The sequence below is a fragment of the Micropterus salmoides genome, unplaced genomic scaffold, assembly GCF_014851395.1.
Source record: "Micropterus salmoides isolate LMB-PRFRI ecotype aquatic unplaced genomic scaffold, ASM1485139v1 Ms_hic_scaffold_1, whole genome shotgun sequence".
NCBI classification, from domain to species: Eukaryota; Metazoa; Chordata; class Actinopteri; order Centrarchiformes; family Centrarchidae; genus Micropterus; species Micropterus salmoides.
In genome coordinates this window covers 16795432-16819894 of record NW_024040040.1, presented here as the reverse complement: position 1 = coordinate 16819894, position 24463 = coordinate 16795432, and the positions used below count along the sequence as shown (strand labels likewise).

The following is a 24463-nucleotide window of genomic DNA, read 5'->3' as shown; positions in this document are numbered from 1 at the left end:
TCAGGGGGCTCGGACGTATGTAACCAATCAGGGGACCACATATACATAAATATTTACATGGCAGTCCACATCTGCGCATGTGCAGTGAGGTCTAGCGAGGGAGCAGCTATTCATGCTTTTAACTGGGATGTCTCAGGCAGTGAAGGTTATTAAAATGTGGAGTAGAGAGAAAACCTGCTATATGTATGTTTATTTAATGATTTAAATGCAGAGTTTTAAGGGTTTCTAGTTGCCTAGTGCTTGCTGTTGGTGGGAATTGTTGGGCTTCTGTAAATAACAGAGTATGATCTAGACCTGCTCTTTTATGAAACGTGTTCTGAGATAATTGTTATGATTTGGCGCTATATAAATAAAATAGGATTTGAACTGAAAATAGAGGGGGAAAGGCATACATTTATATTGTGTGTAGAACATTTCTTAAGAATGCACCCACTGTCTTTTAGTCAATCAAGTAAATTAAACATTTTAGATCTAGGTTGAAAAAGAAAACCGAACAGTCCAGAGTTTGCTTTTTTGTTTTCATTTTTTATTTGAGGTGCAACTGTCTAGTGCAAATGTAACGTCACATTTGTGATGGGTTGAGGAACATGCACAAAACATCAACATACTTGTGCTTGGCATTTTCCTATTTATTTTTTTCTCTGCCAAGTGTCTCATTATTTGTGTTCAGCGCTCCAGTTGCACTATGAGCAACTCAAACACTTGGCTGTACAAAGGACCAAAAAAATAAAAAATTACAACAACAAAAAAAATCATCATCGCCATTCCTTAAAAAACAACTACACGTCCCCAAATGGTAAAACAGTCCAGATAATTTGAGCGAGTGAGTTTAAGAGACGGCAGAGCATACAGTACGAAGCCGTGTGTCACTGCAGGAGAGACAGCATATCTTAGTGTCAAGGTCAAGAATCCTCTTCTGTTCCCACCCTGAGTATTCACATCACAGGTAGATCAAAACCTGGCAAAACCATAGATCTATGGTTAGAAACCAGGCACTTGGCAGAGTTTAATTGGAAATTTTTAATCTGTACAAAGTTCACTACCTAGAAACAGTCATGTCCTACTTATTAGCCTCTCTGTTAATTATTTTTTACAGATCACTAGGACATCAATTACATCAACAAGAGCAAAACAGACAAAAATAAATCCCAAATGTTTCCAAGCCTAAAAAAAAAAAAAAAAAAAAGAAAATAATTTGTTGATTCCCTGCATAAATGTTAAATGCTCCATCCAAGAAAAGGGAGAGCATGTTCAGGGTGGGGACGGCGGCATGAACCTTGAAAAGAACTCAGTTCTTAAAGTCAACAAATAGGCACAGCTAATATATATTTCATTATTCTTTACCCCCCAACCCCCCCCACCCACCCACCAGAGTATCAAGACTCTCGTCATCTTCAGATGCTGCGAGAAAGAAAAGAGTCAGCTGGACTATTTGACTCCCATTCCAGATGGGTCGTACGAATCTTCCATTGTCAGTATCATCTGAAAAAAAAAAGTGCATCGAGCGCAGCACAGAAAGACTGGAAATTAAAAAACATAAAACAAGATGATGCCAAGTGAAACGTTCAAAGCGTGTGCAGATGGACAGTGCTGGGTTGAGGTGGGGGTTGGGCAAAAACGATGGCACCCTTTCCACAGGTCACGCTGACAAAAGCGTGCGCTCCTAAATGGCAGAGCCCTACGTTAGCTCTTCCCTTCACGGTGGCCCTGAACAATGGCGGCAGCTGTAAGGGTCGACTGTCAGTTCCTGTCAGCTCTGCCCCCCCCCCCCTTAATCACCATGAGGACAATGATCACGACCACCACGACAACGATTGTCCGAAGCAGGTAATGGAAGTCGGAGACAAAATGGGGACACCACACACACCGGTGCAACTCCAAAGTCTTTCACTTAAATTAAATGTGCAACAAAAGAAAGTTGGGTTTTTGTCCTCCGGTTAAGGTGAGGTGAGCGCTCCTCAAGACGGTCAGTGGCATAGAGTCAGTTCACAGTATGGCAAGACGACAACTCCTCCTCTTCCTCCCACCTACCCCCCCCCCATCCTCACATCCTCAGGGGGGTCTTCCGTGTGCAGCTTCTGTGTTATGCAGACGTACCGGAGCTCTGTGTGGATGGGAGGACTTGTGTGGTCCCGGCTGGGGTCGGGGCCGGAGGCTGACTGGTGCCGGTCGGGGAGCCGCCGGTCTGGACCTGCGCCTGGAACTGAGCCATCTGTTCGGGGCTGGCCAGGTTCTTGAGCAGGTTGTTCTCCTGCTCCAGCTGAGTGTTGCGCTCGATCAGCTCTTTGATCTGCTCCTTCAGCACCTCCACCTCCTCCCGCACGGCGTACATCAGGTGGCTCTTCACCAGGTCCTTAGAATGGAAGAGAGAGACGAGAAAGAGCGAGAGATGGTTAGATACAATTCATCAGATGCCTTCTTCCGTGTTTCCTCTGTGAGGCAGACATCTTGTTCAAACCACAAGTCGGTTTCACGCTGAATCAGACTCCGTATTGCACAACGACACATCCAATAGTGCTATTTCCTTCCATATGCTTCTTTTTATTTAAGGTAAATCTCACAAGAACTGATACTATTGCTAGAACTGCAACTATTTTGCTAACTGGTAAAAAAGCCAAACGTTTGCTGGTCCCAGCTTCTCACATGCAATATGAGGGGTGTCACCTTGGGCTCTGAGGAATTTCCTTTTTTGACATTTTGAATGAAATTCTTATAAATATATCAAGAAATCAATCACTGGTATGCAGCTAGAGCTACATAAGTCAATTAAACAACCATCATAAAAATGAATGGAAACTATTTTGATAATCATTTTTCAACACTGTGTTTCCAATTTTTAAATCCCAGGGTTTCGGACTGATGCTCAGAGAAAACATCAGATTTTTTTTCCCTGACATGTTATAAAAAAGAGAAATAATCACCAGATTAATTTGATATTGTTTGCAGCCCTAATCGCACACGTTGTTCACACGTACTTCTAGACCATTCTATAAGTACTTCTAGATCTATAAAATGTAGTTTGGCTCATTCATATTTTTAATTGCTCTATAGATTAACCTAGTACCACAACAGACTTCCCCCTGCTCTTACCGCAGAGTGAACTGACTCAGACATATGAACCACTCACAAACATGCTGTTAGGGGAAATAATGTACGACATGGCGTGTCATGCGGCGTGTGAAGGCTAAATTTGCATCGTGAAATCGGTCTTGCACAGCACAGGAATGACAGGAGGGAAACGAGGGATGCACAACACTTAGAATGCGTGAACAGTGTGCTGTACCAGGCTGCTGAAGGGGGACTTGCTTTAATAATCTGAGCATCCCCTCCTCTCTGGACCTCCTCCTCCTCCTCCTACTCCCTGCCCTGGTACACACAGAGGGAACAAAATGTTCCTGCACCGGGGTGGGAGGAGCCAATAACCGACCCAGTTATTTATACTGAGCCTCGGGGAGGCTGCTACTTGCCTAGCAACACCAGACGGGGAGGGTGGGGGAGTATAGAGTGAGGTACTATGTATATGCATGAGAAAGAGAGAGAGAGGGATGGGAGGGGGGTAGCGTGTGAACCTTAGCCTGGCCCATATCAAGTTGCCAACATACCGGAGGTCATCTGTCCAAATCGTGACAGAGCAGGAAACTCCCCTCGCCTCCAATCCATCCAGCAGCAGGTGCATATATGCGGGAAATTTTGTTTTCTACACGTGCAGCTTCATTTCTACTAAAACTGTCATCTACAATACAGAAAAGTGCTATCATGCTTCATTAATTCATTCTCTACACAGGAACAGCTTTGGCTTTCCTCTCCATACATTTAGACTTTAACAGGCGTGATGAAAAGAAAGCAGATGACACAGCTGCAGGAGTCCACGCCGCTGCTTCGGTTACATAACACTGGAGGCATCACGTACATGTAAAGCAGGAGGCCTATTTACAAACACTGGCTGCGTTTTACAGGATTAAAAACACACGCTTACCATTGCTTGTTCAATCTTGTTGTCAATGGCCACCACACTTGCACCGGAAGAGCTGAAAGACAGAAAGAAAAAGCATTATAAAGCCTGTATGTATTAGCCAATACTGCAGGGGTGTATTTGAGGAAAAACATGCTGCAATAAGGGTGTTTTTTATGGCAGAGACGTGAGTGGCATTTTAGGATTTTGTGCTGCCAAATTAAAAATAAAGAAAACAAAGCCTGAGCTATCATGAGAGAGAGAAAAAACAAGCTAAATTCCCAGTAACGAGTGTCTGCAACAAAGCAAATGGAGGTCGTTTGCCTTTGATGGCGGAGAATCAATGAGGCAACATTTCGGCCATATAGCCCCTCTTTACTCCGCCGCAGAATGCCTGACATTACCTATTGTCAACCCTGACTGATGCACTCTCCTTCCCGAGCACAGAGGACAGAAACGAGATCGAAAAATTCCTCAGTTGACAAACGCCAAGATCCATCGCCACTGTATAGCACTGGGAATTCATGCTATCCCGTCCATTAAAACCTCTAAAGGCAGTTCTGCGGCTGTACAAAGTGGACATCCAGTGGTATAAAAGTAGAAAAACTGCGCATTATTGAGGGCAGGACGTCGGGTCTGCTCTCCGCGCAGCACAGCTCGCAGTCTGGACGAAGCACAAAGAATGAAGCGGCGGGCTGCGGCTCCGCAAACCGTGGCTCCCCCTCTGCATAATGCATGCAGGAAAACAGCGCCAGCAGCCGCCTGGTTGGCGGAGGAGGGAGCTCATTAGCGTAATGCATGCGAGAAAATGGCGCCGCGGCATCCCGGATTGGAGGAGAGGCATAAATTATGCAACATCACTCTACCTGCTGCACAGTCCTCTATAAAACCCCGCATCCAACCGACACAGCACAATGCACGATGAAAGAGGGGACTGCATCGACTGTGAAAGGAGCAAGAGAGCAATTTAACAGCGGATTGTTTGTTTAAACTTCCTGTTTTGGCTCATCCGGTCCAAATATGTGATACAATGTTCCATCTTGTCGGATTTCTCACTCAAATGTAGACGCAGGTGATGGGGAACACCGTGGGTGCTGTTGTGTGGAACAATGTCGCCACCTATCGGTTATAACTCGTGTATTAAAAGGGACACACACACACACACACACACACACACACCATGTAATTTGATTAACATATATCAATTGCCCACAGGCTGACCCCTGTGCTAAGAACTGTCCTCAGCACTGTGGTAAATAAACATTAACAGTGAAGGTCTGTGGGGTGTTGTAAAGAGAAGAAAAGGGTCAGATGGCAGAGGCCGAGCTGCTTTGTTGTCTTCACATCAGTTTGACTGAAATGGGAACACACTGTTCTTTACAGTAAATCAAGACCACCCCTCTGTCCTCTACTTCGTGACGAGGCTCTGTCTTGAAATTATTTGGGAACTGTCTCAAGTTTCTGACATTTCTGTGATGTGCGAATCATCAGTAGATCTAGAACAATGATACAAATCGACAGGAAATGAACAGCCGACACTTTTTTGATAATGAATTACTTGTCAAAGTTATTTATCAAACCAACATGCGGAACAGTTTCTTTTTTCAGCCTCTAAAATGTCTCAAAAAATGTTTGTCAGTGTAAGTGAAGTATCTTTGGGACTTTTGATCAGACTAAACAAGACATTTGAAGGCATTTTCACTAATTTCTGACCGTTAATAACCTCAACGATCAACTTATTAATTACTAAAATGTATGAACGATGAATTGATAATGAAAATTTTTTAGTTGCACCTGCTAAAATCATTTTCTATCCACACATCCTCAGAAAACAAAAACTGTAATTGTGTCATTTCAGCGTTCATAAACAACTAATACAGCTTGAAACAAAGATGTTAAATCTGTAAGTTTGTTACAGCATTATTGAGAAATAAAATTTGATGGGATGTTGGAAAACAGCAAAGTGAAAAGGGGAACTAGTGCAGCAACTACTACTATTTACCTTGTTGATTAATGTTTTGTTTATTTACACTACAAAGGGTTTAGTCTGTCAAATGTCAGACTAATTAAAAATGCTCATCACAAATTTCTTGTTATATCTGACCAGCAGATAATATTTCAAGTTTATAATGACAAAGCCATAGACTGTATGAATAAAAAAAGGTAAATCCTCACAACTGAGAAGCTGGAACCAGCGAATGTTCAATGACTGAAGTGATTGATTATGAAAACTTGACAACAGATTTTTCTGTCCATCGTCTAATCTTTTCAGCACTAGAAGGAACATAACCAATAGTGGAAAAAATGTCCAAAAAGTGTAAATATTTTCAACAGAGCTGAAACAATTGAAAAATTGATTACTCGATTTATTTAAGCAAACATGTACTGATTCCAGTGTCTCATGAGACAATGTGGTGGATTTCTTACTCTTCTGTGATAATAAACTAAACATCTTCGAGTTTAGGACTGTTGATCAGACAAAAAACAAATGACCTGAAGACTCAATATAACACAATATAAATGGCAGATTAATCAATTATAGAAAAATTTGTTAGTTGCAGTTACCTAACCATAACTTAAAGAATTGTCTTGCTTTGAGTAGTCATATCAGTCGTTATGTTATAGATCAATGAAGCACATGTAAGTAACACATCAAGGACACCTAAACTACACAAAGGCAGATTATCTTTCTAATATAATCACGGGTTGTAAAGTACTTGAGCAGCTGATCAATATGTCACTTAAATCACTTATGAGCTAAGGTACAGTGCTGTGATTCAGTGGTGTGTAGGTGTGGACTGCTGTCATTGCCATGGAAACACACAGTTTAGATAAAACAGCACGCAAAGAAGAAAGGGCATTTAGATAAAGAGTGAAACTAAATCGGCATCGCCTACGATCAGGACATGGGGGTTTCTTTTCATGGCTGATGACCGCGCACACACATTTTAATTACGTCACCAACTGACCTCTAACTGCCGCTTGTTCACATCTTTCGTTGACTTTGACTGGACAAGGTGACACATGTGAGAGCTCCAACAAGAATGAAAAGCTTCAAGCAGCAGTGGGATGACCTTTGACTGCACGCCTTGAGCTCCTTTCAGACGCCTGTGCTGCATTAAGCACCTAAGCTGTGTTAAATCTGTCTGTGGCTGGAACATTTTCCGAGTGGTACCGAGTTAAGGAAGTGGGCTGTGTGTCAACATGGGAGTCTGCGCAAAAGAAATCTATCTGAGGAGAAGATCCTCAACCTGCTCATTTTTTGTATTTTACTTCCTCCAGCTCTGTTATCAGCTTTAGCTATACGGTCACGCAAACTCTGATGGGATTGAGTGACTTTACAGAACGTTTGTAGTGACTTCTCCTTTTCTTCCAAAGGAGCAGCGTCACATGTGTACACATGTCCACTGTTGCACAGACCCTAATTCATATATACTTATAAAAAAAACAAACCCAAAACAATAAATAAAAAAAATGGGTGTTGGGTGCAAAACAACAGCACAGAATGTCAGCTGCAGAAAAACATATGTTTTTAAATTTCATGTTTCTGAATTAGGGCTTGGCCAAAAATGTTCTCACAATAAAAAATTTCATCATTCAATATCAATAAGTATCATGATAAAAGTCAAACCATTATTTCTGTCAAGTTTAAAGGTTTTTGTTTCCGAGTGAAAGTTGAAGAAACCAGATGAATAAAAAGTGGTTTAAACTATTCTTTATGGTCAGAACGTGACAAACAGTGGATAACCTAACAAATCTGAAGTAGAACATTTAAAACTATTATGATAAAATCTTGTTCAACAAATATGCATTAGTAAAATGCATCAAAATCTTTTTTCAGTCACTTTTCCTTAACAAAATATCTTTGTTGAGGAAATATCTAGAAAATTAAGTGTTAATTTATCTGTGATTCAAATGAATTAAATCAAACATTTTTTTGAAAAATTAAGGAAAATTATATTGTGATATTTATCTTCATTGTTGTATTGCCCAGCACTATGCTGAATAATGTGAATTCAACTATTAATATTATAGGGTATGCTGTTCCTAACAACTGTGCTGTGATGTACCTGGGGGACATTGAGGAGGCCATCCAAAGAAGAAGCAAATATCTGGTAAAAAATCTATTAATAGCCAATAAAAAAAAAAGCTACAACAAGAAAGTGGTGTTTGGCCAAACCTCCTATACAACAGAGAATCTGACGCACCAAGTGATAATTAAAGGGAGACATCTTGGACAAGAACTGGGAAAAATGGACCACTCACATGAAAGATGTGAGTCATAGCATGAATGAGAATGAGACTGTTTACAAGACTGATCCCCTGACAACGGTTCATGTTTGTATTGGTTCAGTGTTATGCTGATAGATGTGAGTGCCCAAGAGGCTATGTCCAAAACTGAAAATGCAATACAGATTAAAGTTAAAAAAGAAAGAAGATTTACATGTTGCTGTATACACATTGGTTTATTCCATTTGGGGCCTGATAACTTAGCAAAGGGAAGCAAAAGGGCTGACTGGATCAATTGAGGAAGTGGAGCATGACGCTTATCTCTGGCAGTTGAGATTGAAGCGAAAAAAATAAACTGAAAGCCGGCAAGATAAAATGACTACTATTGGCCTGGATCTGGCCAGGACCACATTACAGCGAATGAACATGAGTCAACCACGCTTCCATACTCACACACAGTCAAGCGCAACAACATGTGTGTGCAGAAGCAAGAACATTGTGTCCTCACACACATTTTTAGCCCTTCCGGGCGGCTGAGCAGGTATTTGAACATGCTGAGGGGATGTGCCTTGACGATAAGTGCAAGTTTCCTGAATAAATGCTTTGATACCTGCAGGCCCTGCTTGTATTGTTCGCGCTCAACAATGGACACGCAACATTCAAGCAAGTGAACGCCACCACAACAACAGCGATCAGAGAGATACATTGACACAAAGCCCCTTAGCATCCACCGTCGCTTAATCACTTAGGCTGCTGCTGCGGCGGACCTGACGCCCCCCCGACGACTTGACAACACTACAGCCATCGTTACCTCTTCAGATGCTTCTCCAGCTCCCAGAAGAGCAGCTTTAGAGTCATGGAGTCCGTGCCCTGTGCTTCTCCTGCCCCGGACAGCCCCTTCTCTCTCATTGATGCTCTCAGGCCAAAACACACACTCCGACGAGGCAGAGGCACCCCCCCACACACACCCCCCCAACCCACTGAAAACACCCCAAAACAAACACCACCACCACCACCACCACACCTCCCGACCTGCGCCCTTTGGCCCCGACCCCCTGCTACCTCCAGCTGTAGGAGCTTCACATAGGGGAGCCTGACCAACAATGGAGACCAGGTTAGAGCAGTGTAGCACTGGAATGGAAGTGTGTGTGTACAATGGGAGCGTGCGTTGGTGTGTTAAGTCCTCATGATTGCCCCATCACTAAGCCTGGATCACATATAGACTCTCAGACGATTGGAGGCACAGCGAGGGGAGATAGGAGGATGGGCTGTGATGTCACAGAATAAGGAGTTGTGTCACCTCCCCTTCTGTTGTTATATAAAATGTCAGCAGAGATTAGGTTGATCCATCCAATGGGATGAGCTACTTTTGACCACACACCCCATTGGCACGCTCACAAGCCACTCCCTTCAGTCTGCGACCTCTCGCTCCTTCACGCCTTCACTGTTGGTTTCCTGCAACATCCTCTCTGTGATAGTGATGGACACAGGGGTAATGCCAGATTTGTATCAGTTTATCGTGAACAGTGGGCGCGTTTGCCCTTAAATTCCCTAAATCTATTAGCAAACATCCACCTCCTGCATCCCTCAGATTTCCTCACACTGCTGAGATTGGGTGCCCCTCCTCAAGTTATCTAAAGAAGAATGTGCATGCTGCAGCAGACTTGCCTTTAGCTGTCTTGTCACTCCTCATAACTGGATGCACACTGGACACACACGCTCTCACAGTATGGGTCGCCCACTGGGGTATGGCTCACGTGTACTTCAACGCCAGCAATAAAAGGCTTTCACACGGCTCCGATTACAATCTGAGCAAAGACGGCCAAAAAAAGATGCTAAGACGGTAGATGAGGCAAACAGCTGATGCGGAGCATAAAAATCTCAAAGCATCAATACTGTAGCTCAGCATTACAAAAAAAACCAAAAAAAAAACCAACAACAGCGGCAGCATCACTTGTTGAGTAGAGGAACTGTAAAGAACAAAGGGAGGAGGCAACCTTGGTCGAAAGACAGTGTGCAGTTGTGGGGACAACAAAATGGCAGCGAGGGGCACGCAGACTGGTGGGATTCAGCTCAGTGCATGCAGTGAAATTATTAACCTCATTAGGTGAAGGTCACATCATCTTTTTTTCCCCTTCACTGTGTGTGTGTCACAGTTGAGGGCCAGAAACAAGAGCATTGAGAGGGTCAAATAAAATGTCTCTAAAAAGTTATTTTCTCCTCTTGGGACTTATTTGTGATTCGAAAACAAAACCTCTTAATGTACTGTATATTTGTACATTGTGTACTTTGCAGGTTTGGGGTCAGTGTGCGCATGTCCGCTTCAAACAAAAGGCACAAAAGCTTGTTCACTCAAGTAGAGACAGTTTACTTTCAGCCAATCACAGATGGCGCAACAGACTTAGGTTAGCCAATGGCAAAAGACTTTGATGTCATGACATCACAGATGAGGAGCTTTCATTCATTATGTATCCATGTCCGTCTAAAGCCTGTGTATGCAGCATGTCTAAAGGGCTAACCCAGATATTACCTTACCACTATGTTAAAGCTTAATGTATACATTCATCCTGCACTCCGGAGAAACTGGAGAACGACACATCACGAGACTGCCAAACTAAAATCCTCCTTACTGGCCAGGCTACCGTGTTGATGTTTCACCAAGCTATTAGACTTTATTATTTAGGTAATGAGCTTCCGACAACACAGCTATATCAACTTTATTTATTCCAATCATTGCACCTTCCACTTTTTTGAGCGGATCTGAATAGAAAGGGGAGGTGATGTACATCTTCACCACACCCTGTGGAGCTTACATAAGGGCGGCTGCGTAGCCACAGTGTGGCAGCAGCTGATGTGGAGGGGGAAAAAAAAAGAAGGACAGATGGCGCTACATAATTAAAAATATAAATTCCATTGCAAACCAAGGAGCAAACTATATTTAAGAAAAGTGATACCTATCTTTAAATCCAGATCCTGGCAGTTTCAGGCCCTTAGCCTGAAAAGTGGGCTAAAGAAATGCTAAATCCTCGACTTTAGATGAGGCAAACAGCTGAACAGTAAAGCCCCTGAAATATTTTTTAATCTTTGAGATAGCAGGAGCCATACAAAAACTCATCTGAGGAGGATTGCATGTAAATTCAGACAAGAAGAGTGTATAAGACTGTATATATTTATTTTTAAGAAGAGATGGGAGTAAAAGAAAGAGGCATGTCACAACAAGCAGAAGAGAAGATATCTCCAAGCTGCAGTGGCTAGATATTTTAGAAAAGAGTAAAATCAATAGTGCTAACAGCAGCCTAAATGCCTTCAAGTTTTCTTGCTGTACCAGAAGGCATCTCCCTCCTTTTATCACAACTCTCCCTTTATCCACATTCTTTTCTCACAAAAAGCATCCAGCTGAGCGTAAGCAACGCTTCCACCTCGCTTTATTGTACGGTTCGTGTGAAAGCAGACCCGGGCTCAAATATGGAGCCATCACTCTGGCTTCGGTGTGTGGTCCTAAAAGCCATCCAGCTCTGCCAGCTGTAAGTTACATGAAAATAAAATGCGAGGGTTCAATAACAGAGCAATTATGGTGAAGTGAGCGACAGCACAACATTAAAGTAATCTCCAAAAAAACAAAAAGCAACACAACTGGAAGCTATCAGCTCAACACTATACTATACACTAGACACTATAATATTGGGTTCACGTTTTATTCCCCTCCTCCTATATTCTTTTCCCTGCTTCTATTTGTTTCTGTCTCTCTCCTTGCATCCCTCGTTTTCCATCAGCTTGTATACTGCCCTGTAATTCGCCTGCCTTCTTCTGCATCACTTGTCCTGAAGCAGTTGGGAGACATGAGCTTGCGTGTGTCTGCATCCCGTTTGTGTGTACTTGTATCTGTCGGGGTGTGTGTGTGTGTACTTGTATCTGTCGGGGTGTGTGTGTGTGTGGCTATGTTTCAAACTGGCAGAATCCGGTTTCAGAGGCTGTGAGCACTGGTATTTACACTGAGGAGAACCGAGGCCGACTGCAAGATCAACCACCACTGCACACAAACACACAGACGCTTCACTTAAGCAAAGGAAGTGTGTTATTTATCGTTCAAATTAAGAATATATATTTAAAAAAAACACAGCAAGAAATGTACAAGATGTGTTGAAAAGAAAAGGAAAATGACCATGGTCAAATTTGGACCATGTAATCATTTTCTGTTTTCAAGGTATAATTCCTGAGTGGGATTAATCCGCGTTGCTTTTTGCCCGAACATAGACAAAACAAAGAGCAGCAACGCCCCAAAACCCAAACAGCTCTCATGGCATGGCAGAGCTTCAGGGCAGTGGCTCTCTGGAGCGTAAGTGAAATCGGTCTGTGCCATGCACGCAATGCCTTACATAAGCAGCCTCTGTTCCATATGGGCCACGAAAGAGACACAGAAGGAGGGAGACTGAGCTCCAACATCCACACTGGTTTAGTGACACTGCCGACATACCTTGTTCTTCTGATGGATGACGCGTTCAACACCCTCAACGCCCTAAGAGTAGGCTCATTTTTTGAAAGATAAAAATAACAGATTCTGCCTTCTTCATTTAGCCATGTGCGATATAGAAAAAAAGATAACATAATGCATGTTTAAGAGCTGCATCAAGCAACAGCGTTCATTAGCATTTAATCTAGATTAATTAATCTTTTGGTCTATAGAATTTGAAAAAGTAAATACTAAATAGTTACAAATGCCCCGGGTGAAGCCATTTTGTCTGACCAACAGTAAAAAAACAAAACAAACAAGATATTCAGTTTAATATCACATAAAACTGCATATCGTCATAATTCTACAGCTACATGTTCTTTCTTTCAGTTTAACGTTAGCCAGCAGATGGTTGCTAACCCCCATCAGGTGACTCACCTGGCCGAGTGTGTTTTCAGGTGCCTGATAAAGTTTGATTATTTTGTGTGAAGTAACCCTGCATTCATGTGGTATCGATATAAATGGAAAAAATTCTTCCCCATTGGAAAAATTGACTCGATTGCCCCCTGAACTTGGAACAACACCTCAGAAAGTCTGCGGAAAGTTTGGTACACGACCTGCTGACTTGACATCATACTACACAGAAACATGGCAGACGAAAGTAAATGCTTCATGCATCACATATCAATGTTTTGCGCAGACATAATTTCTAACATGGTAGGGAATTTTGCTTGAAAAATTACTTAAAAACAATGAATCACTTATCAAAATAGGTGCCAATTAATTTGACTTTGGTCCAATTAATCAAAGAATTGACTTGTCATTTCAGCTCTAGTATGTCTGCACCCAGTAACACACATACAGGAAAGAAACAGAGAAGACAGTGTGCTTGGGTTTTTGAACTGGCACAAATACCAGAGATCAAAGGATTATACAAAATCTGGCTAAAATCAGATATCTCGTCTACTGCTTCAGTTTCTGGATACCCCACAAACAGGCAAAGAGGCTCTTCAGACATATATTCCTAGATGTAAAAGCTCTGAACGCACACATGAATCATTTTCTGGCTCTGTGTGACAAATTTCACACACAAAATAAGAGATTCAACATCCCCCTGCTCTCACTCTAATCCACGTGTTAAAATAAATATTATACAATCAAATATTACACAACCTGACGACACGCTGACAACACTAAAAACGTCACAGGAAGTTGTGTTACCGTGCCCCAGTCACATGGATCCGCACAGTGTTTCTGTTTTGAGGTCCGAGGGCTCACCGTCAATGTAAACAGAGCTGGAAAGCTCACTGGGAGTGAATTAAGAGCAAGGGCCTTCTCAGCAGCGTCTGAGAAACTTTGTTCAAGGCTCTCTGCAGCGTGCAGCCTTCATGCGGTGTGATGAATGCGTTTTATAAATATTTTTCGTTGACAGTTAGAAGGTCATGTTACTGCAGGTGAGTTTGAAATTGTCCCTCACAAGTCATCAGAATAAGACCTTCCATGAGAGATAAATATGAAAAGATACATATTTTAGGCAGCTGGCGTACAAGTATAATTAGGTTTAATGAGTTACTGACTGCTGACATGACACAAGACATTCAATGTGCATCGCATTACCTTCATTTCCATCTAGTTTCGAATGGCCAAGTGTGATACACATCTGGAGACAATGTGCTACCCCACATACTTTTAAGTCTATTTAGATTATTGTCATTTAAAAAATAAATAAAAGTATTGTTATCATCAGCACCCGTCTCAAACTACATCTGTAGAGTTCAGCCTAACTTGAAATCTTAAACAAGAAGGATGGAGCACAGGCAACATTTAGAAAGAGGAAATTTTACTATCAAACAAAAGAAAAATTTGCTACAAGTCCTGCATTTTAAAGCACAAAGGGCGCTGGCAAAAATAAACTGTGGTATTAGGAAATTTGAAGTGGCGGTGGAGTTATGTTGCAGTACACTCAGCTGGATACTTTTAGGTGTTTTGGCACCTAGGGTTCAGTTATAGAGTCTGAAATATCACGTTTCTCTCCTGTTACATGCAAGTGTACTGGCTTTTGAGAACAGCCAGAGGTTATGTAAAGGTAAATGACAGAGAGGAAGAAAATAACAGTACAGGTGTCAGAAGTGATCATGGCACAGGCAGTTAAAACAAGAAATGTTGCGTCTCCTGCTCTCTGCTCATGTTTTCCCCCCTCAGTGTAAAAGCCTGAAGGGAAAAAGCAGTTTTACACCAATAAAAGTGTCTCTCCTGTGAACACCAACAATTTCACACACACCGTCCTGATGGAATAACTCATAAACACGCCACTGCTGAGAAAAGCTGATAGACATGCACAGGCGCACATTACATTGTCTCTGGCCAGTGACTTTCTTCAAGAATCCACAGCTCTGCTTGAAGGCACAAGGCGAGCAAACGTGACACCCATCTACTTGGCTCTGCACTCCACAAACCCCCCATGCTGCCTAAAACTGAACCTGTCAGAGCCTGGGTGATGTTCTGATCTGGCTGCATTAAGACCTTCACACACATCAAGATGCACTTTAGTGTTATCTCAACTAGGAATCAGACATTATAGTGTCTGAACAGAAATGTGATGCATCAACAGTCAGACCACTAACATGCAAAACAAAGACTCCAAAACAATGTTAGGCTGCAACATGATCAATTCATCTCCTGATGATTTTCTCTATTAACAGATTAAGTGTTAAAATGTCTTTTTCCCAAAGCCCAAGACCACATGTTCAATTTTGGTTGCAGTAGACATTCAGTCAGCAGCTAATCCTCATAATTGAGGAACTGGAAAAAGGGAATGTTTGGTATTTTTACTAGAAAGATTAATCATTAGTTGTTTCCTATTTTAGAAGTAACCACAGTTAATAAAATATTTGGTATAAAACCTATAAACTTTATAATGCAAATGTTAAATTGTTTGCAACATAATGGGAACCTCAGAGCCATAGAATAAGTGTCCACATAAAAGCTGTGTGTGTCTTCATACAAACTCTTTTGCAACAGGATACATAAAAAGGGCCTCCAGAATAAACTTTTTGCCCAATCTTCTGACTCATTTATTCAGGTCATTCAGGCTGATAAAAACTTGTCCATGGGAAGAATGAATCAGCCCATCCCTAAAACTTAAGCACACCTACGGTGTTACAAACACTGCTAAAGGATATATTGTACTGTACCGCTGGGGCCTTCTGCAGCCAGAAACCACATTTATCAGACATCACACACCCATTTCTGACAATAAGCACAGCACACAAAGATGATCTAAAACCACTCTTTTGTTTTTGATTCATACGTTGCGTGCAGGAAGGACATTTCCACTTAGCTGCAAGGCACATTTAGGTCAGGGATTTTCAAAGCAGAATAGGGTTATATAAACAACTGTTGATGCAGCTGGGAGGATTTATGAACCAAGACTGCCACCTGGTGGGGTAACAGTAGTACAACAACGTGAGGGAGAAGAGTGACAGTAAAGGTAATGTCTCTACAGAGGCATGATTTCATGCCACATCTCATTAACACACAAATGACTTAACTAGCGTCAGGTGTGATTTAATGTTCTTGACATCCAGGAGTTGCCTCCCAAATAAATTAGAACCACGACTAAACTGTTTCACAAGGCTGCTCCAAAGTACCCTCTGCCTCTAATGTACTCAAAAACAGTACATTAGAGGCAGAGAGCTCCCATTTAAGCACATCTGTTAGATAGTTTACAGCAATGAGTATCTTGCTGTTGTCCGTTACGAAAACTACAAACAGGCATGCCTGCAGAGAAGTATTTAGACTGGCATATGACAGTTTAACTTAAAATACTTCAAATCATTTTAGGACAAATCACACAGCAAGGTTTCAGATCTCAGTGACAATGAACAGGGACAATTATATTTATTTCATGGAAGGCTGTAGACATCATTGGTTGGGAAGGGCAAACTTATGGGTTTATATATGCTTTTCCATCCATACAAATGCACATGTTTAACTCATTAAAGTCCTGGGTTTCCTATAAGAGTGCCTCTTAATGTCTTTAAATTCCTCCATATGAATTTTAAATACAGTTTTATATGTTTGTTTGGTCAAAACAACATGAGTTTGTAAAGACTGAAGCAGAAGTGGGTCCAACGCAGTTTAAGAGGTAAACGCCAATAAAAATATGCTCTTTCTGTAGGTAGGTACCAGGAAAAACTAAAGTGGGCTTCTGTTTGGACTAGATAAATAGATAAATGCAGCATGACATAATAAATGTACAATTAGAGTCAGCATGGAAGAAAGCATTAAAGTGTCTATGCTATGCTGAAGAAATTGAAAAAAAGTTAAATATGAAAGTAAGACAACCTAATGTCATATTGTAGTTTGATTAATTATTAGACCTGATATAGTAGAAAAAGCAGACATTTGATTCAATATTTGACTATTATTGGACATACCTAGTTTATATACCTTGATTACAAAGTCTGATAGTTTGACTCTTGAATTTATTGATTTTTTCTTCCAGGTGAAATAACAATATAGTCCATTAAGGACTCAGGTTTTACACTTTAAACTGACGAGTCTTTGTTTAATGTCTTTATTGTGTTAATTACTTATTTATACGTGTATAAAAAATGCAGTGGTACAGCTAACATTCTTCACTTGGGGTGTGTTCACAAGAGCAATAGTTCACAAATATGCATGACTCACTACAGATTTGTATATGCAATTCAATACACTATTCTAACAATTTATGGTAGAAACATAATAAAGTGTTTCTTTTTAGGGATGTTCTGAAGCTTCTCCTGGAAACCCAGAGGATCCTCAGACCCTGGCACTTAAAGATGATATTTTCTTGCCTTCATGCATCCTAACATCAACTCAAGAATTTGTCCATATTTGGTCTTAGCTATTGAGGACCTACCTCGTAAAACCTCCGACTGTACCTGTACAGCAGCTTTCTAGTCTTCCGACCACTCAAAGCGCTTTACAAAATACGCCATTTTCACATACTGATGACCAAGAGCCAACTGCTCATCCAAAAGAAACTAATCATTCACTCACACACAGATGGCACGGCCTTCTGGATCAATTTGAGGTTCAGTATCTTTCCCATGAACACTTCAACATGCAGGCTGGGGTAGATCGAACCGCTGATCTTCCAATTAGTGGGTGACGCGCTCTACCTCTAAACTTAATATGAAAGAGCAACAGAGAATCAATCACACAGTCGGAAAAGGTTCAAAGGAGCCAAATCTTTGAATGGTCTCTGATATGTAAAGCCCGATGACTAAATTTCACATGAAACAGGAAGTCAGGAAACAGAAAGACAAACAAGCTTGAGAAAAACATCATTTGAAGTGCCAAGATATGACAAGTTGACTCTAACTAACATGACACGTTAGGGTTACAGGTTTAAAAACAGACTACATATTAGAAGATCAGTTTTAAACCAGCTCACAATCAGAAGATAAGCCTGCAGAAAACTGCACAGCTCATTGTCATATCAATATAGTCCATCTCTACTAGGCCGTTTTAATAAACTGTGTTTTGCCAGGCACAACAAAAGACTCTCTTAAATCTACCTTTGGCACACCTGTTGACGGTTACAGTCTTGATTGATTAATGATGATCACTTTCAGGCTGTAAGCTCATGACTGCTCAGTTATGTTAAAACTGCGGTTACCTCAACCACTGCTGAACACATGTTTACTTCATTAAAATAGAGGTAAAATAATGGAAAAAACCTTCAACTGTTAAAAGAGGTAGCTAATATAAAACCGTCAAGAAATGACATGTGCAAGTTTTATGGGCAAATAATCACCAACGATTGCACCTCTAGCTTTTATGGCTCTGAAGGATGAGGTCATACAGATAAATTGGCCTATAAAAAAGGGACTAAATTGTACTATGACACCTCATCCATCTTTGACATTTAGTTGGCTGTGAAATGCACATCAACAAATGAGCACACAATTCACACGTATTCACACAGTCAACACCTGGGCAAAGGAAATATTTTATATTCTTGTGGCAAAATGTGTTGACTGAAGAGTAGAAACTTATCATGGCATGGTAAATTATTCCAAAATGATGCCTGGAATGAGGCCTGCATGATATGAGGAAAAACTGCAACAACATTAGTCACTATTGCAATGATGTGACTTGCGACAAATATTGAAGTCAGCATATTAGCACTACAGTTCCTATGTCAGCAAGGTTAAACAGGAATCTAATTGATCTCACAGTAACGAACGTGGTTGTCGTGATCGTCATGTTATCGCAATGGTGATGAAAATACACAGCACTACCTTGAACCAGAGTGTTCAATACACTCATGCACAAGTATTCACACGGTATAATTTGGGTTTAGGCTCATAATGCTGTACTGGAAGAAAGACACTGACTGTGCTGCACATAGGCCGTGCAGTCTCACCTGTGTTGCCTTGCGATCTATTGAAATCTATTTCTGCATATTTCTCTGCAAGTTGTTGGTGGTGGTGAAAAGAGAGAACGCTGTGTGGATGAGAGTCAACAGGTGTCAGGAGCAATGGTGGCTACTATCCAAAAGTCAGATTATACTGGCAGTGACCTGCAGGCTGAAATTCCACCCGGGGAGGCACGGAGGCCTGATGAAAGCTCTGATTAATATCACTGCCTTTATAGCACTCTCACTGACCGATATAAAAACAACAGTCCTGCAAAACACAGACACGCCTTGAACTGACAACCACGTTTTACCACATGACAGCAGTCATGCATGCACGCAGCTGTGCCAGATCACGTGTTTTCAAAGTCACGATAGTTGCAGCGTAAGGTTTTCAAAGAGCCAAACTGGACTCTGACAACAGAAAGTCACCACTGAAAGTGAAAAGGAATACAGTTCGTTCGTGCTCTATGTACAACAATCATCTCGGACAACTAGCTGTTGCTTAAGTAAATTATGGGTGCACGAAAAATAAATATGTCACGAATATTTTGAGCCTAGTTAGCGTCCTATCAGAGATCACTGTCAACTCAAATTAGAGGTGCAACAATAAGCCTAATAACCAACTGCCAGAAAATGAACAACCATTTTGATAACTGATTAATTTCATTAATGATGTTTCTCCAGTGTCTCTGATTTTATGCTTTTCACAGTTTTATATCACTGTAAACTACCAAATATCTTTGGGTTTGTTCTGTCGTTCAAACAAAACAAACAACTTGAATACGTCTCTTAGTTCAAATTCATCAGTAAATGCCTGGTTGTTAGGGTGTAAAACCTGTAGACTTCACCATAGCACAGGACTGGATACTATTAGCTTGGATGAAACACTGCATGCAAGCAGGGAAAGTGGATGGACATTTTTAGAGTGGAAAGAGAAGAATACATTAGTGTCTGGGAGAAGTAGAGAACAGTTTGGACAGCTGACACGACACACTGAGGACTGCAAAACAAGGGAGAGAAACAGAGGGTGACAAAGGGAGACAAGCAGAGAATAGGAGACAGAAAGAAAGCAGAGACAGTAAAAGAGAGACGGCTCGCATGGCATGACCATGACTATAAACAAAGCACACACACACGCGGACTATCTGCAGGACAGTGGTCAATTCATGACAAGAAAACAAGCCGACAAATTGACGGAAACACACTTACAGGCATGCAGAGACCATGCGAAACAAACATACAGTCATGATGGAGTGCCACGAATTGCTGACAAAAGCCTTCACACAGAATACATTCCGGCCCTGTCTGCAGCTGAATACGACTAAGACTACGTCAACTTTAAACCAGCAGTTATGGCACCCTCCGTCTGAAAATACATAAGGGGTTAGCTTCAGCTCACCAATGACCTGCTGTGGGGATAATTTAATTAGAAGCCTGTTTTCTGGTTCGCTCAGTAACTGCTGTCTTAATCATGGGACTGCTCAGAAGTATCAGCGTGTATTTGCACATCACTGGGGAGAAAACATTTTAGACAGTTTAACATCTAAATAAAAGCCACAGTTTTCAAGAATACATTTTGTGTTTTGGTTATGGGTGCTTGGGTGAGGCTGACGGTACTCCCTTCATACACTGCAGGCATTATTGTTGTCCTCACAACATGAATCTCCTGTAAAACCAGAACACAGGACAGTACAGTGGTAACACTAGACTGCTGTCACAACAGTGCTCCATTTCTCTGCAGGGAAAGTATATCAGTTTTGAGCTACGCAACTCCAGATCAGGGCCCTCTACAGTCTCTACAGCACGGACTCTGAAAGACACACTCTTAGATGGCATTTTCAAATGGGGCGTTTTTTTTCCCCAGGGCATCGACTCTATTTAGACCAACCTTGCATTCTTAAAAACTACCTGCAGCTTCAATAACCACTTTTGGGCAGCAAATAAAAAACTGGAACATAGGATTGAGTAATTGTACACATAAATAAACCATTGCACACTTCCCCTTGGGGTGGTACAAATCAACAAATCCAGTGTCTAATAAAAGACTAAACCTAAGGGGAGACTGGGGGGGGAAAGGGGGACGTACACACTTAACAAGAAATGAAGGATAGCATGAGGGAGTATAGCAGGGGAAATGTGACAAGGATTTCTGAGCTGATGGAGGTGGATGTGTCATGGTAGGGGGTTGGCCGAAGCAGAGCATCTGCTGAGTCACCAGCTCCCTCAGTGACTCGGCAGCTGCACTGCTTTTAATCCAACCACTGATGTTTTTACAATAGCAATATCCAGTGAGCTGCCCACTGCCTACTGAAGGCTGACAGAGTGCCCTCAGGGGACAGAGGACCAAGCAAATGTGACATTGGACTACCTAGACCTGAATGAATCTCCTGCTCTGCTATTACAGCAAAACCAGACAGAAAACCAGTTGCAGGATGCTGTTACAAGCAGAGATACAGTGACAATGGTCTCTAAAAAAAGCATTTGTACCAAGAATAATGACTTCCACTTCTCATTTACATTAAAACCTTCATCTGGAAAAACAGGTTTACGTTAGAATAAACAGCTTTGGCAGCACAGGCTGTCCATCCTTACCTGTCATCCTCTCCTTCAGCATGCTGAGTCCTAAGGCCTGCAGCAGCAGCAGCCATGAAGGCGCTGGCCTCAGCTGACATCCCCATGTGGGCCAGTGTTCCAGCAGCACCGCTGACCTCCGCAGCCCCGACTCCACCAGTTGCTGCCCCCAGCCTGGGCAAACCCAGTAGGCCTTGGTGCTGGAGCAGAAGCTTCTGGGCGTCCTCCAGCTGTAAGGTTTTTATGGAGCTCCCTCCTCCAGGGACCTGGGTGAAGGTAGCGCCTGGTGTGAGGAGGGGCTGGAGGACAGCAGTCAGAGGCATGTAGGGGTTTCCATGGGCGTGCGCAACTGGGACTGGGGCAGTGGAGGGGGGCTGGACTGGTGGCTGTGGGTGAGGCTGTGCTGGGAGGGTCTGCGGCTGTCCTGCAAATGTTGCCTGGACAGGTGGGGCTACCTGACCTTGATGGGGCAGCTGCTGAGCAATGCTGACAGGCTGCTGTGCTGTGACCCCTGGAACTGGTGTTATGGAGATACCTGTTGTGACATGTGGCAGTGGAGGCTGGACCTGGGTCTGGAAGGGAGCAGTGGGCTGGATAAAGTCTGGCTGCCGGACACTTCCCGGGGCCATGACCCCGGCATGGAGCTGAGATGCAGGGTAACCTCCCTGTGGTTGAGCCTGCTGGGTATCCACAGTGTAGGGAAGCTGCTGGGATATTACAGGGGGAGCCTGACTTAAACCGGCCTGTGGTGTTGCTGTAGGGAGAGAGAGAGGAGCCACTGGTTTCTGCATGTGAGCCCCACCAACAACCTCCTGGGGTGAAACATAGGTGAGAGGAGTGGTTTGGGCCAGTCCCTGTGGTGGGCTCTGCATGGTTTGAGGACTAGTGAAGTCCTGGTTTGGCGGCTGATAGGGCTGCAATGTGTGAAGTGGCTGTACAGCAGGTATGCCCTGACTAATCCCCGCATTACCTGCCTCAGTCTCTGCAGCCACCTCTGCACCTTTTGGTGCCTCAGCTGTAGTTGGATGAGGAATCTCCTTTTCATAATACTCTGTACACGTCCATCTTCCTTTGCGGAATGGTTCAGAATTTGTGTCTAGTTTGACCACCCTAAAACGAGAACCAGTAGCTGTCTGAGTTTGGGTGTGCTGGGTTTGAGTGTTGGGGACTGCAGCAGACGGGCCTGGTCCTCCTCCAACAGAAGCTACTTGTCCACTCAAACTAGTGCTGTCAAAGACTGCAGGCCCAGAAGGAGGAACCGCAGCAGCACTGACAGCAGACACATTACAAATGTTCATACTGGGTTGTTGAAGTGGATCAACTGCAGTCCCACCAACAATCGGGGCTAATGGTTGGGTTGTCCCACCTGCAGGCGTAGTGTTATCCAACATCAGTGGCCTCTGGGACTGGCTAGGTCCAGCTTTGGAAATTGTAGCTGGGCTGGAAGTAGCCATGGGAGCAATGGGAAGAGCTGGTAATGAGGGTTCAGCTCCTCCCAAGCTATCAGAGTGATGATGGTGGGACTGGCTGTGTTGCTGAGGATAATAATGATGATGCATGGTCCCATTTACCATAGAGGTGTGCTGGTGAGACCCCTGAGGGATGGAATGAGGGTGAAGAGGCTCATTGGGTGACACAAGTCCAGGTGTGTCAACCCCGTGGAGACTGTTCAATGTCTCATCAGAAGAGCTTCTCTCCGGCACACCTGTATCCGTGGCCCTGGAGACGGAAACATCCAGCATATCAGAGGAGGAGAGGTCTTCTGTGTGGGACTCGTCCATATCATCATAGCTCTCAGTGTCGTCTGCTAAACTGTTGTTGCCGCTCACATTGATCTGAGCTGAGGTGACGCTTGTTATCTGGAAGCCACTCTTCTTCTTCACCTGAGCGCCGGCCACTTGAGACTGGGGCTGGTGGTGGAGTCCGGGAGAAGAGGATCCAGGCTGGGTTGGATTGTCGTCAGCCGTGTTGACGCCACTGCCACCGGCTGCAGAGGAGGCAGACGCGCCGCTACTGCCCCTCCTGTAGTGGTAAGCCGTTTTCCTGCCCCCGGTCCCAGGCGGGTCTCCAGAAAAATCCTGGTGGTGCATTTTCACAGTCTAGGAGTTACTAAAAGGCCAAGAAGTGGCTGACGGCGCTACCTACTAGCTAACACAGATGCTAGCTAACGTTAGCTGGGTCAGCTGCAGTACCGCGATACTAACGAGCCATAAGTGATAAGTCAGATGATTTATGTCCTTTAAAATCAAGTTCAGTGTTGCAGGCAGTAATTCGGCTGAAACGCGAGCTTATTAGCGACGTCCCTCTTCTCAACACAAGTAGTAATCAAACACTGTATTCAGTGAAGCAAATAATATAAACAAAGAATGCGAGATTCAGCTAGCCGTTGGTTAGCGTAAAGCTGTAGCGATAAGCCACGCTCTTCTAGAACTTGGTGTACTTTTTCACTGCTACTTATAATTATTTTGCGGACATTCGTGTCACATTAAACACACAGAAATAAGTCTAGTCCCGAATAGTTAAGGTGCACTCAGGTGGTCTTCAAAGTGATTGTGGAAGCTTCTTAGCTGGCCGGTGTATGTCGCAGGAAACCAGCCGTCGCATCCATTCCTCTCATGAACGGCGAGTCTTTTCCCCGAAACAAAAATGAGCCTTTGGAAGAATAAAGTCCGTCTGCCGTCAGTAGACAAAGGTGTCTAAATAATATCCGTCTTTGTAGTGGTAAAAAGTGCTCGCTAAGTCCATCTCGGTGTGTCTTACGCAGCCCGTGTTTGCTGTATCATTGCCGGTGAACAGCAACAGCAGCTAACGGGGCTGTCAGTCTCAGCGGTGGGAGGAGGAATGCAAA

The 24463-nt window shown here is 43.0% G+C and overlaps 1 protein-coding gene across 2 annotated transcripts; it reads right to left on the bottom strand.

Moving 5' to 3' along the window:
* Window positions 1–504: 504 nt before the first annotated feature.
* On the bottom strand, window positions 505–24417 carry zgc:65895 (uncharacterized protein LOC393546 homolog). 2 transcript variants are annotated; one of them, XM_038720709.1, is made up of 3 exons: window positions 21637–24417; window positions 3977–4028; window positions 505–2353 (listed from the first exon to the last, which is right to left on the bottom strand). In XM_038720709.1, exons 1-3 carry the CDS (start codon window positions 23703–23705, stop codon window positions 2084–2086), a joined length of 2391 nt encoding a protein of 796 aa, XP_038576637.1. In that variant the 5' UTR covers window positions 23706–24417; the 3' UTR covers window positions 505–2083. The 2 variants fall into 2 exon arrangements, with proteins under 2 accessions (XP_038576637.1, XP_038576645.1); XM_038720717.1 differs by lacking the exon at window positions 21637–24417 and adding an exon at window positions 4357–4850.
* Window positions 24418–24463: the final 46 nt, after the last annotated feature.

Bases quoted from the DNA above. Each gene is read 5' to 3' on its own strand.
- zgc:65895 (XM_038720709.1), bottom strand. From the start codon at position 23,705: ATGCACCACCAGGATTTTTCTGGAGACCCGCCTGGGACCGGGGGCAGG. The intron at 4,029-21,636 runs GTAAGGATGGAC...TCTGTCTTTCAG, and splicing joins GCTGAAGGAGAGGATGACAG to CTCTTCCGGTGCAAGTGTGG. The intron at 2,354-3,976 runs GTAAGCGTGTGT...TTCCATTCTAAG, and splicing joins ACAAGATTGAACAAGCAATG to GACCTGGTGAAGAGCCACCT.